General features: G+C 47.5%; 2 protein-coding genes across 5 annotated transcripts in view; both read left to right on the forward strand.

The window, feature by feature from the left end:
* Positions 1–18808, forward strand: part of LOC144099151 (uncharacterized) — a 78797-nt gene that overhangs the window by 19528 nt on the left and 40461 nt on the right. For all 4 annotated transcript variants that reach the window (XM_077632269.1, XM_077632266.1, XM_077632267.1 and 1 more), the window contains exons 6-10: positions 3982–4061; positions 8262–8284; positions 16494–16570; positions 16764–16803; positions 16859–16936. In XM_077632269.1, the coding sequence (XP_077488395.1) occupies positions 3982–4061; positions 8262–8284; positions 16494–16570; positions 16764–16803; positions 16859–16936 (298 nt within the window). The remainder of the gene's footprint in view (positions 1–3981; positions 4062–8261; positions 8285–16493; positions 16571–16763; positions 16804–16858; positions 16937–18808) is intronic.
* LOC144099150 (uncharacterized) overlaps positions 1–18808 on the forward strand; it is a 271400-nt gene that overhangs the window by 18373 nt on the left and 234219 nt on the right. The window lies entirely within an intron of this gene.

An 18808-nucleotide genomic window follows, 5' to 3' on the forward strand; every position in this document is an offset into this window, starting at 1 on the left:
TCGCATTGCAGTAATGATTTGTTATAGTGAAACACTTCGTGCCAAAGTAACAGATATGTGACGCAGCCTGCTGTGAATATGCTAAAGTAATGCTCAAAAAGAAATTATCTCAACAGCTTGTCAACTTTCTGCTGGCAGCAACTTTTCTCTGTGTGTGGTTGCTTGGCAGCGAGCTCATCAATACCTGTCGCAGAAAAGCACACGGTCATTTCAGTGTTAAGTGTATAAAGGAACTGGCAACTGACCAGAAGTGGTGCAGAGTTGGTGTGGAAATTGAAAAATCAAGCGCAGTATTATACGAATTAAAACAAGAATTATAATTTAAAATATTCACTGAAAACTGCATGTAACTCGATGCGACACACTGTGTTGACTTCGGTGCTAACAGCAGGTCCAAACTACATGACCATAATTGGTATGCATTGCTTAGCTGACTGACAGCTGCTATGTGCAGTAGAATCTCGGCGATAAGAATCTCATAGGGTTGCAATAAAATTCGTATCATCAGAAATTTTGTGTCATCCAAACGAACAAAATTCACTTGCAGAAGCATTGAAATTGCATGCATGCAGTTCTGTTTACGGCTGATGAGATTTTTTCATGGCCGTGTGGCCACGCTACTCGCGGTGCGATTTTGCCGATGTGAGGACCGCTCACTGCTCGGGGTGCGTACAGCGCGATCAGCGATCAAGATTTCGTCGATGTGAGGGCCACGTGCCACCGCTCGCTCATGACGTCAGTATGTGTGGGCCGTGAGCCTTGCTCACTGCTCACGGTGTGTACCATGCGAATGGCATTTGCGACGTGCGCGCATTGCTGTAGTGCTGGAGGATTTGGTCGCGGCTCACATGTTCATATCATTCATAATGGTGTGGGAGAATTCAAAATCCGAAATTCTGCCCATTGTACGCAAATGTAGTCCGGCCAGGAAATTTTGCAAATTCGTATCGTCCCGAAAGTCGCATCAACCGGAACCGTATTATCCAGATTCTACTGTATCTTAATAGAACTCGTCGTGTTGCTGCTTTCCTGCAGCAGTGCTGTTTGTGATCAAAACGGTACTGCACATAAGAACAGTGAACAAATTGTAGTTAGCAAAGAATTCACTTGACAAGACACCCTTACCGGAATTCTTGAGGAGCTTTGCTGCAGTCATTTTTGCTTTCATGCACTTTTCTGGATTAGCCAAGCACTGTTTTTGTAGCAAGAGCTACACTACGCCAGCCACTTTGCCGCTTGCAGCATGGTCGCACTTTCGCCGTGATTGCGCCTCGGCTGTGGTTGCACCGACCTTGAGCCGTTGCCTAGCAACCGCCGCAGCTGGCGGCCTCTGGCGTGACGTCAATCTGCCGTTTCGCTCGTCATGGAGCAGACGCCGCTCGCCTCACCAGTTGTGCGCATGCGTAGTAGAGGGAGAAGGGCTGTCGCAATGTGTATATACATACAGTTCGGCGCTTGTGTTCGGCGTCGCGTCAGCATCTCGTCTACCGGCGGCGTCACTCGGAGCCCACAGGAGATGGCGACCAAACACATGAGGGCATACGAACTGGCATCTCCAGACGGGGGTGGGGAGACATCATGGGTAAAGCCCCTCAATTATCCCTTTTCTATAGCTAATCATTCCATTCAGCGGCGATGGGAACCTTACGCGGGGGCAATAGGGAGCAAGGGAACAGAACGGGCGCTGCTGCCTTCGCAGAAACGGCCCGTGGCTTTTCGTCCCTACCAATCCCCACCTACAAGGTATTTCCGATGGCGACGCTGAGATCTGGCCTCGCCAGATATAAAGCGAAGCCCAAGCGTAATCATGGCCTGTAGCTCTTGCTACCTGCTAGGTTTAACCAGAGCTAAACCACAGCCAATTTTTTTTTATATGCATATTTGTAACCTTTGGGCACTAATCTCTCAGTTTACTTCAACATTGTATATGCTTCCCTTTTAAGTTCCTTCAGAGCAGATGGGTGGGCTAGTTGAGGATTAAATTTGTGAAATGTTGCACTACTGATGTAGAAAATCTTGTAAAAAATTTTTGTGCGAGCCGGCAGGCACCACAAAAAAGACCACACAGACATAAGCACCGTGTGTATGTGTGATCCTTCTCATGGTCTGCGTCTGTTTGCACTATAACTTTTTACAAGATCGATATGCCCCATCTCGCTCAAAAATATGTTTCAATAAATGTAAAAGATGGGGACACGGAAGGGACGACACGATAATTGTTGTACATCACCATTACTTTACCACAGTAACTGAGCCATAAAGATTCGGGGTGGCAACAAATGCTGCATTTCAGTACCATACTTGGTCGTCAAAGTTGACTACTGCCTGTGATGCATTTCATGCTACAGCGGAGTGATCTTTTCTGGTCTGCCAATCACAGCACTTAGTATTTAAAGCTTGGCTAGATCCTTCATCATATGTCCCCCACTCCAATGTTCAGTGCCTGCTTACTCAGCACGCATAAAATACCGTGTGCTACATTCACATTTCATAGTATTAAAGGGGCTCTGAAAGGGGCACTAATAAAATTGCGGTATGCCAAGGATGTTAAAGCACGCGCTTCACGAATATTGTCCAGCAATAATTTTTTTAATGTGCTTTCTGGAAGCTGGCATCTTTGCACTTTTCCCTCTCCTCTCGTCACTTTTTGCACGCTGGAAGGTCGGCAGTCCTTTGCCGGCCCCACCTCCAGGAGCGGAACCCCCTCACCCGCCGGACCTATGCGGCTTATTGGCCGCGGCCCTTGTAGCTGCCTGATGTCTGAAAGAATCTAACCAACAGCCACCTCTCAACTTGTATACGCAGATGAGAGCTACGGAGAAGGGTGCGAGCTTGAAAAAGTCTCAGGGAAGGGCTCGCCACCTTTTGCGCTTGATTGTGGGTCTTGTACTGCGTGCAGAAGTGTATTATTTGGCTCAGGTTTTCATGACAACACAGTGTAGTGATTGAGCAAGTTGATGTGCTCTCCTAGGAAAGTGTTTCAGAGCCCGTTTAAGGCGACACTCATAAAGGTTAGAATCCTCGAAAGCCATTCTACTTGGAAGTGCTTGTGCACACACAACTCTTCCAGACTTTTTTTTCCCTTTTTTGGAAGTTATCAAGTGGCAGTAGTGGTTCTATCCATGGTGTAGCTGGTGTGCTCCCAACTTATTCCTGTGATGCCCAACTTGATTATCACCTGTGATACAGAGTGGGAAGAAATATAAACTTACTATTTTTCATTTTTGCTCACAAAGATAAAGTACATGACTTGCTGCAATACTTGCACAAATGGCCTGTTTCAGCATATTTATCAAGGTGCTAGGTCAACGTGTCAAACTCAGCCAGAGATGCAAGAGGCCGGCTGAGAGATAAATTCATGCAAAAACTAACCCCAACTGCAAAGCAGCCTAAAATTTCTGCGGTAGTTAGGCTTCGTTGGCAGGTGATGTGGCAGCTTGAATTTGGGTCTTGATTTACTGTATGTGCCTGCGTGGACATTCAGATTTCGTAGAAATTGTATGAATTTAAATGCAATGTGGTCATGCATTACTCAACAAATCTGCCAATTTTTTACACACTTTTGCAATGAGGTGACCATTAGGGATGAAATCGTGGAAGTAGCCGCTTCGGTGGCTCTGGGGTTATGGCGCTTGGCTGGTGACCCGAAAGACGTGGGTTCGATCCTGGCCACAGCGGTTGAATTTCGAGGGGGGCGAAATTCTAGAGGCCCGTGTTCTGTGTGCACGTATAGAAGTCCAGATGGTCGAAATTTCCGGAGCCCTTCACTACGTCGTCCCTCATAGCCTGAGTCGGTTTGGGACGCTAAACCCCCATAAGCCATAAAGCATAAACCAATCAAAATCCCGGAAGTTCATAACTTTTGTGCGGTGTTTTCGATGCCTGGTTGTTGCAGGCTTAAGATTGGCAAAGTGTTGCTGCTTAGATGCCACCACTGAACTTCAGTGTGCGCTCATGAACAGCTCTACTGTGTGCATGCAGGTAGCCCTGGAGAAGGCCATTACTGACTTGCAGCAGCAACAGAAAGAAAAAGCCACACTTGAGGCAAAGATCAAGGCCAGGTGAGACCATACACATTTTTTCAACAAAATTTTTGTGCATGATGTGCAATGTAGTACACTGGCAGCACTCCTTTCGCATTTCAGCCTTTACAGCGCTCGCTGCCTCAAGCCTAGCTCCCCCAGCTTTATGTATTCGTTGATGTGACATCGACGGTCCTGTGCACAGTCACGGCATTGGTTCGCCCACAGTCGTGGGACCACCCCACGCACGTAACCTTCCGTGACTCGTGCCTCTTGCTGTCTTCATTGTCATTGGATAGGGCCCACGGTTGCAACAATACACCACCAAATCCCTTTATGGGACTCAAAATAGTGTTATAAAAGTTTTCAGCTAAGTTTGTTCTCGGAAAAACCGCTTAATAACCACACGAGCAGGCAAAAAGATTCAAAGGCTGACTTGACAAAGGCACAGGTGCCAAAAAGGACCGAAGCAATGATTAAAATGCTGAAAGTGACCCACTAAGGAAACTAATGTCTCCTTCTAACAGCGACACAGATGGTTTGCTTATGCAGATTTGGCCCTTCGGCTTGATTTAATATGCTTCGATTATTTCACGCTCTAATCTGTCTTTAGACGTTGCAATGAATTTTGTGTTTTCAAAACAAGGACAGCATTTGCAGCTTTTGCAGGGAGTGGCCATGTGGCTGCCATAACCATTTTTTATAGCAATCTTGTGCTGCCTCACTCTTGCCAATATATTCCTGGCCGCACCCTTTGCTTACATGGTCAGTGCTTTCGCGTGCTCTTTTTTGCAGGCATATTAGGCACAAGTGTATCGGCACTTTTTGAAGACCGTTGGATTGCCCAGAGGCTAAAGAAAGTTATGAATCCTGCTATGAGTTGCACTGTCTGTCGTAATGGTGTGAAATTAACCAGAAGGCATAAAGATTTCGATTCTACATTGTGTTAGCGCATTTCAGTGTACCAAATCAGTCATAGACTGAACTGTTTTGCATGCTTTCGTGAACATGACATATACAGTAATTCCTCGTTATAACGAAATCGCTTTACTTGAATAATCGCTTGATTCGAAATTTCTTTCGGTTCCGACCCAAACGTATGCATTTTAAGCCGCATTACTCGAAGTGCACGGAGAGCTTGACCGGCTTAGAGCGAATTGGCGAGCGGAGGCATCGCCGCCCTACCCTTTGCGCGTGCAGTGTCAAATTAATGCCATCGATGAATTGGACTCATGCAGGCATAGAACAGGCCACAAAAGTACCAAACTCACGACCAGTGGCCTGCCGTGTAACGGGTACCAAGCGAGTGCCGAGTGCCTCCAGCTTAGCGGAGTGAACAGAAGCTATCAAATTCCATGGTTCAGCGCGCCCAAACATTTAATATCAATTGCAAGCGCATCGCTGGTGTCCAGCGTGATAGAATCCACACGAAAATAAAGTTTTCCTAGCGCTTTGCCAAAAGACCGCTGGCAGACTTGCACCGCAGCATTCCATGGGGTGCGCTCAATTAGCAAAGTTATACCCTCTAAAGAGCAGTTCTGTCACTGAAACGTGCCAAAAAGCACAAAAGAAGTGTCCCTCCGATTATAAGTGCCATGTTCGACGCGAGCAGCTATGTTAACAAATTGCGAAAACGACCTTGAGGAAGCCAGTCTAGAAATTTGCTCGCCGCTCACCATAAACGGCCTGCATCGCAATAAAACATCACCCTAGCTTCGTTGCACTTTTGACAGTGAAACTCGACCGATAACTTGCCGATAACACAAAAAATCCGAGCGTTGCCAGCGGCAAGTCCGGCTGTCAACATGGTGGGTCAACGCAAGCTGGTGCTTCCCCAGTGATTTTCCTGAGCCGGTCATGCTCGATTCGCACCATCTGACTAGAAAAATGGTCAAATGCATGGTAGAGTCATTGAATTTTGTTAGACATTTGTCAATGGCGCGGACATGACGTTATGGGTACACTGACACTCGAACCGTAGAATTAGCATTGTGTCATCGACAACAGTGCACCAAATACTCGTTTTGAAAACTTCACGGCTGCGCACCTCGGGAAAAGATTGCCCAGTGATCATCCAAAGCCCCTACAGAAAATGCGTTCAATTTTTATGATCGCGCTGTGTAATCGTTTGTTGAGCGCAACAACAAACGCTTCCTCAGACTCTAGCAACATTTGCGGCGCTTGGCCACTGCCCACCCACCCCTCAATGTGTCTCTGTACACAGCTAGGTATAGATAGGCAGCTGCGCATGTGTCTCCACTCTCCCACTACTCCTTCCTCCCCACCCACCTTCTTTTCTATCGAAACGCAGGCAGTGGGAGGCTCAGCCCCCAGTGGACCAACACCCCTTAGACTGAGTTGGCAGGCCCCCTTCACTCCCCCTTCCTCTTTCTTCCCGCAACCACAACTCCCTTTCTCTTCCCTCCTTTTTCGCTCTCCAGTCTGCAAGCCGTTTGGACGCCAGCCACTCCTCTCACTTGCCTCCTCGCTGCCAGCTTCGACGTTGCTTCTAACCCGCCATTACAACCACAGCCATCACCAGAGCGCACTGACAAGGAAAGCGTGATGCCTTGACGACATTTTGAAGCTTCTGCCTTCTGCGTCGCCCGCCGCATACAGTCGCTTTGGCGCTGATGGTGCGTGCGTCTGGATCCATGCTGCAGGCCATGTGATAGCATGTTATTCGGAGTGCTTCGTTAGGTGTGCCTCGCGTGTTCTTTTGTGGTCTGCAGTGATAATGACTTTCACTCTCTAGGCGAAAGTGTCTGACTTTGGAGCAGAACGTTTTGCTGATAAAAGAACTGGAGAAAGGCGGCCAGCAGAAAACTGACATTGCGAAGGAATTCGGCATACCGCCATCTACTTTATCAACTGTATTAAAAAACAAGAAAGCTGTGCTGGATGGCTTTGAAAGAGCTTCGCGGTTAAGCAAAAGAGGAATCGCAATTCAAAATACCCGGAAGTGGAAGGTGCACTTTTACATTGGCTGTAGAACGCCAGGAGTACAAATCTCCCCGTACATGGACCTGCCCCTACTGCAAAGGCTGAAGCTCTCGCCCTCCAAATAGGCCGTAAAGATTTCACGTGCAGCAGTGTCTGGCTTGAACAGTTCAAGAAACGACACGGCGTGACCTCGAAGTCGATCGTCGGCAAAAGTGTAGCCATGAACCGTGACACTGCGGACGTATGGTGCCAACATCTGCTCCAAGCTCTACTTGAAAAGTATGAAGACAAAGACGTCTGCAACCTAGATGAGGAAGCATTGAGGAAGCATTTTTCTACAAGGGGCTACTGAATCGCATGTTCACTACCCCTGGCGCATCCCCATCCGGAGGAAAATAGAGCAAAGAACATGTCACGGTGCTGTTTGAGGCCAATGGAACAGGCGAGGACAAGCTTTTCTTGTTACCGGGGGATGAAGTGAAGCTGCGGTGCTTCCGAAATGCAGCACTTCCCAAGCAATGCATCTACAGAAGTAACAAGCGAGCATGGATGATTGCTTCTATTTTCGAAGACTACGTGTGTCTTCTTGAAAGACAGTTTCGTGCAAAGAATTGGCAAGTGCTTTCCATAGTTGACAATTGTCCGATCCATGGGAAGATCGACAACCTCACGGCAATCACTGTGGAATTGCCTGCAAACACAACTGCGGTACTGCAACCGCTGGATCAGGGCATCATTGAGACTACCCGGAAGCTGTACTCCAAGGCTTTATTGCAGCGCATGCTCACAGTGTATGACGCCAGCAAGAGGTATAACATAGGTTTGCTTGGTGCGCTCCATTTCTTGAACTTTTCATGGAAAGAACTCACACCTTTGTAGGCCGCCAACTTCTTTGCGCATGCCGGATTTTCCCATGTCGTCAGCGGCCCTGATGATGACCAGCTTGACGATGACTGGACTTGCAGTGATCTGTATGAGGCTGTTTATAAAATTGCTGGCAGAGAGATAGAAGGAGACTTTTCACCAGGATAAAGTTGGTTCACTGAATACATCGTATTTGGACTTCCTCGAAGTTGTGGCGCAATTAAATCTTGACTGTTTTAGCTTTTTTTCCAGCGGTCGCTTATATCGAATTACCACTTTTAATGAATTTTTTTCGCCGTCGCGCTGACTTCGTTATAATGAGGGATTACTGTATTCAGGTTCAACTGTGGGTAAGACCAGCATTGTGGCCACAAGCCATCCCTGTAATATTAGTGAAAGTTTATTTATTGTTTGCTTTTTTTTTAAATGCAGGGCTAAGGCTGAAGAAAACAGAGGTGAGTGGACATTTTGTGTTATGCTGCTAACCGGCAGGTAGAGGCTGTGTAGAGGTCAGTTCCTGTTTTTGTGTCTGAAGTGTGTCGGTGACTGACGCAGTGTCTGTAAGGTCTAATCCTAATGAAGTTGTGTTTGGTTCAACTCTTTTTTAAGTGCTATTTGTACAGTCATTGGTTTTAAGAGTGCATATCTGCAACCCAAAGGACGCAAATGTATATTTTGTTTAAAAGGGCAGGAATGATAACAGTATCAATTCCAGACTTGTTTTGGGGGGATTTTTTATTTTTTTCTGTGTACCTGTTTTATGAAGACCAGAAAAACTGAAAAGGTGTGCTGAATTTTTTGGGCCAAATTTGACCCCTTGGTTGTTACACATGCCGGAAGCCAACAGTCACTGCAACCAAAAAGCATAGGGGATGTTTTTTTTTAATTGTTATGTTCATAGATGGGAAATTAATGTTAATATTTTAATGATAATTGGTTAGAAAGAAAAAGAAAAAAACTACCGAATGCCGCCCGTAGTATCCGAACCCATGACCTCTGAATTTCGTGGGTTCGAATCGCACTGGCGGCACATTGTTGTTTTTCTTTTGCTTTCTCATCAGTTCTCTTTAAAATATTAACCCTATTATTCTCCCATCAATGAACACAACAAATTAAAATAAAAAGAACATGCCCTGTGCTCTGCTCCTTGGGTGTTCTGACTGTTGACTGCTGTCATGATGTCGTAATGAGCCCCTCTTCTGCCTGGCAGTCTTGATGCCATAGGCAGCGTAAGAGGGTTCTCGCACAGCTTCCGTCCTCACCATTTGATCGTGTTCCTTCGTGGCTGTTGCAGTAATACAGGACTGCTGCTGTGGACGAGGGTGGCGCTGGTAAACACTAGGTTCGGTTACATTACACAAAAATGCCCCCGAAAGCAGAAGATTGGACAGGCAGCCTTTGCTTTAGCTCAGTTGGTAGAGCAAGGGACACGAAATTCGTAGGTCGTGGGTTTGGGGCCTCTTTTTTCCCTTTCTTTGTCTGCACTTTGTTGTTAGGTATGTAGTCAGCTATAATTACGCAATTGTCTGTGGGATCTCTTTCCTCTTGTGGAGTGCTGTAGCATTGTTCATTAATGTGTGCAATGTTAACGATTGTCTTGGAAAATGTTACTAAAAGTGGTCGGTGGGTGGTTCTTTGGAACATGGTGCCAGTTGCAGGTGTCAGCACCTTGCTATCGATAGCATTGGTGGTGTCTGTACTTCTAGATGTGGTAGCGTGTTAGTAATATGGCTAAGTCTTGTCCATATTGATGCAGTACTTGAGAGGAGGCCCTAGACAAGGATCTGAATTTGGCCAACAGTCACCATGGCAGGATTGTAAAACAGTACACGAAGGTTTGTTCCATTTCATCTCTGAGGTGAATGATGCCATGATCTTCAGTATAACACATTTCTATCCTCTATGAACATAACGTGATGTTTGATGTCTGTGGTTCATTGCTGGAGTACCAGATGCCAGATGCATTTTCTGGGAAAATTAGATGATGGATGTATGTGTTAAATAACTTATTATAGCCCGACCCTTCTAGAGTTCGGGCTTCAGTTTCCTTTGGGCTGTGATGTGTAAGGCTCTCACGTAGAAGCATCACAAGTCCTGTGCAGTCGCGCAGCCAACAGCGGAGAAATGGAAGCATCACTGTTCTGCGAGTGCTCACGACTAGTGGCAGCTATGTGTAGAAACCCTTCTGCTTCGTAGCCCACGGAAACCAAAACCAAAGCTTCGGAAGAAGGTCAGAGGCGTAATTAATTATCTAAAGCACAATGTGGCATTTATTCATAGTTGCATTGTTGCTAAGGCCCTGCGCACTGTTACAGAAAAGCGGTACCCCGGAGTATTGATGTTCCCAGTTCTTTAAACGACCGAGTACCCGACACCTGGTCAAAGGCCAGCCGCAACTAAATTTTGCATTACCCAGATATCCTCTTAATATGCTGGGTTAGTCATCAAAGTAACTAACAAAGTTTCTCACCTGTTAAAGAATTGGTACCGCTGTCTGTAGCAGATGACGCGTGCACCTGGCGACATGTCGTGCAGTCAGGCAAGTTGCAGGATAGGTCTGGAAGACTGAGATCCATCCCTGCTTGGGCAGGGCCCGTTGGGAGTGAGCTTATTATGGACAGCATGAATTGCAGGGCTTGAGGCTAGAGCGTGGCTTGGCGTTCCTAGGCTTGGTAATGTGGTAAAGTTTTTTAAGAGGCGATTATGTCATATATAATAGGGAGTCTAAAATAAAATTATGAAGGAAAGAGGTATGAAGAAGATGACGTGGATTAACCAAAGAATAAAGAAGAAGAAAAAGCATTCGGTGAGGTGGAGAGAGATAATTGGTGGAGAAGAGAAGAAGGAGAAGACGACGACAAGGCTTACGTGGACTAACGCCATGGCTATAAAAGGGCGAGGGGGAGCGAGGCACAAGGGGGGGGGGAACAGAGAAGTGGAGGCTCCGGCGGGTCAGGGACGCTTCGGCTGGAAGAGAGCGACGCCGGCTTCTGCTCCGGTGAGATCGCGTTCTACGGCTTCGCATCGTGGACTTCCTGCCGTTCCTGAGCCCGTTCCGGGGAGTCTACGGAGGACGTTTTCACCTGCTGTGGCCAGGGGTGTTTCCAGCGCTGTTGCCACCCATCCGGGTGGTGCCTCCAACGGCAGCAAAACCGGCATCACCTCAGGGGGCGCTTGGACCGGGAGCTTGTACGACGCAGCCAGCAACGCCAGCCTTAACATGTTGAACGCCACTTCGACGCCGGCTACTGGACTCATACAACGCCGCAGCCATGTGAATTGACAGTCTTTCTGTTTTGTGTTAGCTTTGTTAGTTTTGTGTGCTAGTGTGCGTGCCATGTAAGGTGTATTAAATGTGAGTCTGTGTGGGTACACCTGTCGCCTAGTTCATTCTTTCGGTCCGGTTCGAGTGTTCTCCGGGGAGATCTGTGACAAAGGTAAGTGGGGAGCCTGTGCCAGGATTCATTTCCTTTTTTCTTTTTGCTTTGTCTAGGATCTTTCCGATCTCTCGACGGCAGAAAGTATGGATTTGGTAAAAATGTTAGAACTGGCGCTCAAGCTAGGGTTAAGCAAGGAAGAGGCGATGCGTCTCTATGAGGAGGAGGGAAAGAGGCAGAAAGAGGAGGCAGATAGGCAGAGAGAGGAAAGGGCGCAAGCACGCGCAGACTCTCGCGAAGCAGACGAGAGAGCTTGCGAGGCAGAACAGGAGAAAAGAGGGAGAGAACGAGAGTAGGAGTTTCTTATGTGGAAACAGGCGCATGTTGCGGGAGGATATGAGGAGATCACGGACAGTGATCAGCGTTCCTTAGCGGGTGGAGAATCTCCTAGACCGGCCAGAGTTTGTCCAAGGAAGCTGATGGCTCCTTTTGTTGACAAAAGAGATGATCTGGACGCATATCTGCAATGAATCGAGCGGATAGCTTTGGGGTAAGGCTGGGAGCGTAGTGAATGGGCCACGGCATTGAGCATGTGTTTAGTCGGAGAGCCGTTGAATGTGTTTGGAATGATGCCTGCTGCTGATTTCATGGACTACGAGAAAGTCAAGAAGGCACTAACCCAAAGATTCAGGCTTACGGCACAGGGTTTTCGAGAGAGATTTCGCACCGCGAAACCTGAGGATTCTGAAACCGCTAAGCAGTTTTCCTGCAGGCTGACCAACTATTTTGATAGGTGGCTTGATATGTGAAACACAGAAAGGAGTTTTGAAGGGGTGTGTGACAAGCTTGTGAAAGAGCAGTTTTTAGCGTGTTGCAGCTCAAAGCTGGCGCTATTCCTGAAAGAAAGAAAGTTGTGTTCACTAGAAGAGTTTGCCGACAGTGCAGACCAATTCCTCGAGGCTCAAGGCCTGAGAAATTTGGGTAAGGCAAAGGAGGAAACCCGAAAGGTCCTAGAGACAGATGCGACAAAACCAAGAGCATATGGCGGTGCATCTAAGGCGTCAGTAAGATATCTCTGCGGCAAGGTGGGACACCATGCAGTTGACTGTCGGACTAGTAGCGTTGCCCAAAAGTCAGGTTGTTTGTCAAGGTTGTAAGAGGAGGGCTCATACTATGGATGAGTGCCGATGCAGGACTGAGCCGCATGCGTTGTCGAATTGGGCAGAACTTGTCGCACCTCCTGAAGTTCCACAGCTAGAAGAAGAGCAAACGCCACTGGAAAATGGAACGGTGAATGGACCACCCAAGTCGAAAGCAGCAATACCGGTGGTGGTTGGGCATATAGGGGACCGTCCTATATTGGTTCTTAGAGACAGCGGAGCCAACACAGTTTTAGTTCGGAGAAGCCTGTTGAAGGACGAGGATCTTACAGGGGAAGCGTCGGCCGTCACTCTGGTAGAGAGCACAGTAAGGTACCTTCCTGAAGCCAGGATTCTAGTGTCCACGCCATATTATACTGGACAGGTAGTGGCAAAATGTGTAGAGCAACCAATCTACGATCTCATCTTGGGAAACATTATGGGTGCAAGAAGTGTCGTGGACCCCGACCCCGAATGGAGGATGATCGACGTAGAAGAACGCCCAAAAGAGGAAAGCCCCTCGACAGCTCAGGCGGGTGATGGGACAGTCAGTTTCCCGTCGGCAGTGGAGACGAGCTCAGGCATCAGCCCGAGCAACGCAGCGTCCGCTCTATACTTCTTTTACGATGTGCCTGAGCTAGCACCGGGCGAAATTGCAATTAGTCAAAGAGAGGGCCTGAGCTTGAAGGCCTGCTTCGAAAGAGTCGGGGGAAAAAGTGAAAAGAAAGAATAGCCGTATGTCATTTGATTATCAATTGGTAAATGGTCTTCTGCACAGGGAATGCATATTTAGCTCAGGAAGGCGGGTCCAACAGCTGGTGTTACCAAGAGATATGCAAGAGACCGTGCTACGCTTAGGACATGACACCATTATGGCCAGACACCAGGGTGTTCAAAAAACGGTGTCTAGGATCACCGAGGAGTCCTTCTGGCCAGGTGTCCAGAGTCACGTTAAACGCTTTGTTCGCTCATGTGACGTGTGCCAGCGCACAGTTCCGAAGGGAAGAGTTGGTTCCGTACCTCTGGGCAAGATGCCAGCCATCGGCCTACCGTTTCAGCGAGTGGCTATTGACATTGCGGGGTCAATCTCTCCAGTATCCACCAAAGGCAATAGATATGTGCTTACTCTGGTTGATGTGGCCACTCGTTATCCTGACGCCATTCCATTGAGGACTATTGACAGTATCCAAGTGGCAGAGGGTCTTGTGGAAATGTTTATTGCGTTATGGGTTTCCGAGGGAAGTCTTGAGTGGCCAGGGCTCGAACTTCACATCTGAACTAATGAAGCAGGTTAACTGCCTTTTGTCAGTAAGGCAGTTAGTGACAACGCCTTACCATCCCATGTGTAATGGGCTTGTAGAGCAGTTCAATGGCACCCTCAAAAATATCAAGAAAATGTGCCAGGAGAGACCTACTGATTGGCATAGATAGCTCCCAGCTCTTTTGTTTGCTTACCGCGAAGTAGCGCAAACGAGTCTCGGTTTCTTGTCTTTCGAGATGTTATATGGGAGAACCGTTAGAAGTCCACTTGCAATACTCAAGGAGCTGTGGGATAATAGATTGTGGGATAATAGATTGCATCAGATCTCAAAACAACATACACGTACGTTCTTCGAGTTGCGGGACAGGTTTAAGGAAACATGCAGGCTTGCACATCAATTTCTGGAAAGGGCGCACAAGCGCTATTAGGGAAATTATGAAAAGGAAGCCATTCACAGGAATCTGAATCCGGGCGACAGGGTTCTCGTCCTGCTACCCACGGACCATAAGTTACTAATGCAATGGAAGGGCCCGTACCTTGTAACGCGGGAGGAAAAGTATATGGATTAGGAATTATTGATAGATGACACAAAGGAGGTTTTCTATGTAATTATGTTGAAGAAGTATGAAGAAAGGGGTACCGTACGGTACGCCCCCAAGGTAGCATGTGCGGTAGTGGCCGGGGAGACGGGTGATGCTGCCGAAGTGCGCACGTGCAGTGGGAAGAAAAATGCAGGAGGGGATGAGGTACTAATGAAGCCCAATGTGAATGAGGACGGACAATCGCAGCTCTGCTCCAAATCAATGGGGAGACGTTTTTGGATGGGCCAGGTAAAATGGAGGTCGTATGTTACAAATTAGACTTGCATACAGATAGAGCTAACTGAGCAGCTCTAGGTATATCTGGGATGTATCTTGTTGTTGCTGTGCTAATGTATCTCTGGGATTTATCTTGTTGCTGTTTTTGGTATTATGTGATTATACAAGGGAGTATGTTGTGGACATCGACATGTCTATTAAGGGCTCAGTACGGACAACGGCAGTGGTGTGTGAGTGTTCCAAGAATGCAGTTTCGTGTGTGCTGGACATCTGCGGTGTGTTGTGTGCTGGGTCCAGAATCGCCACAGAAGATAGTCGGTGGATGGCTTGAAGATGAGGATGACGTGAGCAGTTTTTCATGGAAAAACTCTTGAGAGAGGGGGCCCTTGTCACATATAATAAGGAGTCTAAACTAAAATTAGGAAGGAAAGAGGTGTGAAGAAGACTTGGATTAACCGAAAAATAAAGAAGATGATGAAGCATTTGGTGAGGTGGAGAGAGATGATTGGCTGAGAAGCATTCAGTGAGGTTGAGAAGGGGAAGACGAAGACAAGGCTTACGTGGACTAACGCAAAGGCTATAAAAGGGCGAGGGAGAGCGAGGCATGGGGGAAGAACAGAGCAGCGGAGGCTCCGGCGGGTCAGGGACGCTTCGGCTGGAAGAGAGCGACGCTGGCTACTGGTCCTGTGAGCTCACGTTCTACGGCTTCGTATCGTGGACTTCCTGCCGTTCCTGAGCCCGTTTCAGGGAGTCAACGGAGGACGCTACCACCTGCTGTGACCAGGGGTCTCCAGCGCTGTTGCCACCCATCCGGGTGGCGCCCCCAACGCCAAGAACACCGGCATCACCTCCATGGGCGCTTGGACCGGGAGCTTGTACGACGCAGCCAGCGACGCCAGCCGCAGCACGTTGAACGCCGTCTCGACGCCGGCTACTGGACCTATACAATGCCGCAGCCGCACCGAACCAACCATGAGCACGAACGCCGACCACTAACAGTAGAATGCTAGTAGTAGACGTGGGCAGCAGTGTTCCCAGGTCGTGTATATTTATAGTCTTTGTGTTTTGTGTTAGTCTTGTGTTCTAGTGTGTGCGTCACGTAGGGTGTAATAAATGCGCGTCTGTGTGGGTGCACCTGTCTCCTAGTCCATCCTTTCGGTCCAAGTGTTCTCCGGGGAGATCCAAGACAGATTACCGTGCCGAAGCTGTGCAGTTGTCGAGGGGGCTAGAACATGTGCGCGACATGCGCTTCCGAAGTACAGAAAATAGTAAGCTTCGTGCTGCGTATGGTGATCAGTTTTCTTTCACGTGGCATTTCAGCAGAGCACTTGCCTTGCTTGGTCAGAATGAATTGAAAGTCATCATTGTCTGTAGCAATTCCGGCCATAAAACAGCGTTTTTGCAATAGCTGCATGATCAGCACCATCTCTAGTTGGCTGCAGAAGATGAAAGCTGATTACACGAAACAAAATGCGGTCTCTGTTTGGCTGCCTTCATTATCAGGGCCGTAAATTCGTGCGATTGGCATTACACACATAACACATGCCCACTTGCTGTGTTTCTGTGGCCAGCGGTTATCCTTCGAAGCACCACAACTATGGTGCCGAGTGATTCCGAGTGTTCCCGTTCATAATCATTATTGGCACTTGGTAATGCCTTTCGTTTTTAAAGCTTCAGTTTCAAAAACAACATTTGAGAGTGATTCCTGATGCACTTACTTGTATTGCGAATGCTATTTCTTGTTTTTAGGGCTCTCTTTTGACACAGCATTGGGAAAAAGTTTTTTTTACAGGGCGAAACATTTTGTGGCAGTTGGCCACATTGTGCTTGATATTGTTAGCTCATAATGTAAGAGCTGTGCTAGAAATTTCTGAAGAACAGTGGTTTTCGTGAGAGAATGTCATTGCCGGCCATGTCAAATACTCTGGCCAAGTTTGTATTTGCATCGGCTGTTATGGAGGGCTTCACACCATGAATGCGTGTTTAGTGCTGCTCCACTGTCAATGGTTTATTGATTGCCTCTGTGTGATCAAGCAGTTGGCTATGAGAAGGAGGTTCTGTTTCTGCAGTGAACCTGCTGCGGTTGGAGGTGGAGAGGAATACCGAGGAACTGAAGGAGGACAAGAAGAAAGCAGACGCTGCAGGGGTATGTTTTACGTCTTATTTTGCCCCCCTTTTTAAACGTAGGAAGCTGCTATGTTCAGATGGTAAAAAGAAATGGTAGCTGGTCTTCATAGTACTCTTTTGTCTCGTGTCACGCTCTTTTGTTGTTTTCTCTTCATGGGCCTTGGCGTCGGTCCGTAAGCAGACCTTTGTAGAGTGCTGGCTTGTACATGCAGGAAAAGTGCAAGAAGATGGCCCAGCAGCTCAGGCACCAAGGTAAGTTTCATTCCATCCACCCTTGCTATGGCAGCTGCAGCCTGCTTGTTTGCAGGGCTCCTGACCAAGGAACTAGAGGAGGAGCTGGCATGCATCACGGACCTCTCAATGGAGCAGCTGGGAACTAGAGAAGGTGGGGGCATGTGCTGCTTCCGCTTCCGGCTGAGGTGCATGCTTGCACGAGGAGAGGCAGTGGGTAGTTGGCCTTTGCCACCAGTAGTGCCATACATGCTCGACCCCTGCCGTATTTTAGTTGGCTCAATGTGGCACATCTCCAAAGGACATGCAAACTAAGGAGCATCATTAGATCATGCGTTGGATATCCAAACCTTTTTAATTTGTGTAGCCATTCCTTCTATATTTTTTCGTATATCCATCCGGAGTGAGCGCTGCTAAAAAAAAAAAAAATCGCCTATGAGCATCAGTGCCCTGTAATTGTGTCTTAACAGTCCCGTAACAGTTCTGGGTCTCTGTCTACGACAGCGAGGAAGGACCATGCCCTGTCTATTTGGCTGATCAAGGGCTGGTGTAGTGCATAATCATCGTCTAAGTGCATTCAGTGCAAAATAGAGACTGCTCTATTCATCTGGCTGTGCTCAGAGCATGCTGGAAGCCATTTGAGACATTTATCCAGGTCGAGCGTTGTTGGAATATAGAGAATCTCGCTTTGATTGGCATGACAGTGCCATTCCACGTGACGCACTGCATTAGAGTATTACTGTGGCTTGCAGCAGTAGCTTTGAAAGTACGGCCACCTTCAGCTCTACTTATTAGTCTGGTGAGTCAGCACTCCAATGAAATAAGAGAGGAAGTGGCCTGAACATTGCGCATGTTTGGGCTGGTAGCAACTGGAATATTCACACGATAACGACTTTTACTTGACTCGTGATGTGACTTGACCTCATCACGAGAAACTTTTCAGTTTTTTTTTTTTAAGAACCTCTTTGCTAACAGAAGCAATTGCTGCCTGTGAAAAAGGGCCATGCAGCGGCTCTAAATTTGAAGCTTGGAAACATTGTCAGATTATTAGCTTTTGCTGGCTACCAGGAGCCAGACAGAATGCTAGCAGTCATTAGGGGCCTTGTGGCAATCATGCTATGCTTAGTGCCATTTCTAGCATTTCCTTGATATGTGCATTGCACCAGCCTGAATTGTGTGTGTGTTTTTTGCGCACTCAGTTTCGTGATGTCTTTTGCAGTGTAATTTCTGAGCTCGTTAATTTTGCTCTCATTAATTCGGAAAACTGGATAATTCAAACCGCAGCCGTAGTTGCGACCAACGCCTGTGCAAGTCTATTCGTTGCGCGCTCGCTATATAAGATGCTGCAAGTCTCTCACTGGTTCATTCAAACTGGCTCCCCAAGGGAGGCCTCGTCTAAGTATGATTGGCATGGCATGTGATCGTCAAAATAGTCCTACCCAAACCTGAATTGCATGCTCCAGAGTCCTCTACACGTGTACCTCTGATGTGCACGTAATGGCAGCCACGGTGATAAATGGGTGGTCCCGTCTCTGAGAATAGTCGGAGCATGTGGTATCGGTAGCGCTTTTCTGAGCTTCGCACAAGTCCCATTCAGTCCGTGGTGGCGCCGACTGTCGGTCATGTATCAGCCAGGCAACTGAGCCCATCTGCATGCCTCTTCGAGCGCTGATTGGCAATGCTGCAGCTTTCGCTCACTTCTGTCTGCGTGGTTCTTCTGTTGCTCTGAAACTGTGCGCTCATCACATGCAGTTTGCTTTGCAGTAAAGTGTGTGGACACAACAGAGCATTGATGGAAATGTGAAAAGTAGTCACTGTTGCTCTGTTTTGATCTCAAAAGCAGGCGACCATTGCCCATTCTTTCATTAAATGAATTTACCGTGATGGAAGTGGTTCTTGTCAGTTTTTTTTCGGGGTCATTCAATAATTTGATCTATGAACAAACATTTTTTTGTGCACCCTTGATGTTTGAATTAATGAGCTTTACTGTGTTAGTGTCTGACTATGGCGTGGCTTCAGAGTGTTG

This window comes from Amblyomma americanum, chromosome 7 (assembly GCF_052857255.1).
Source record: "Amblyomma americanum isolate KBUSLIRL-KWMA chromosome 7, ASM5285725v1, whole genome shotgun sequence".
Classification (NCBI taxonomy): domain Eukaryota; kingdom Metazoa; phylum Arthropoda; class Arachnida; order Ixodida; family Ixodidae; genus Amblyomma; species Amblyomma americanum.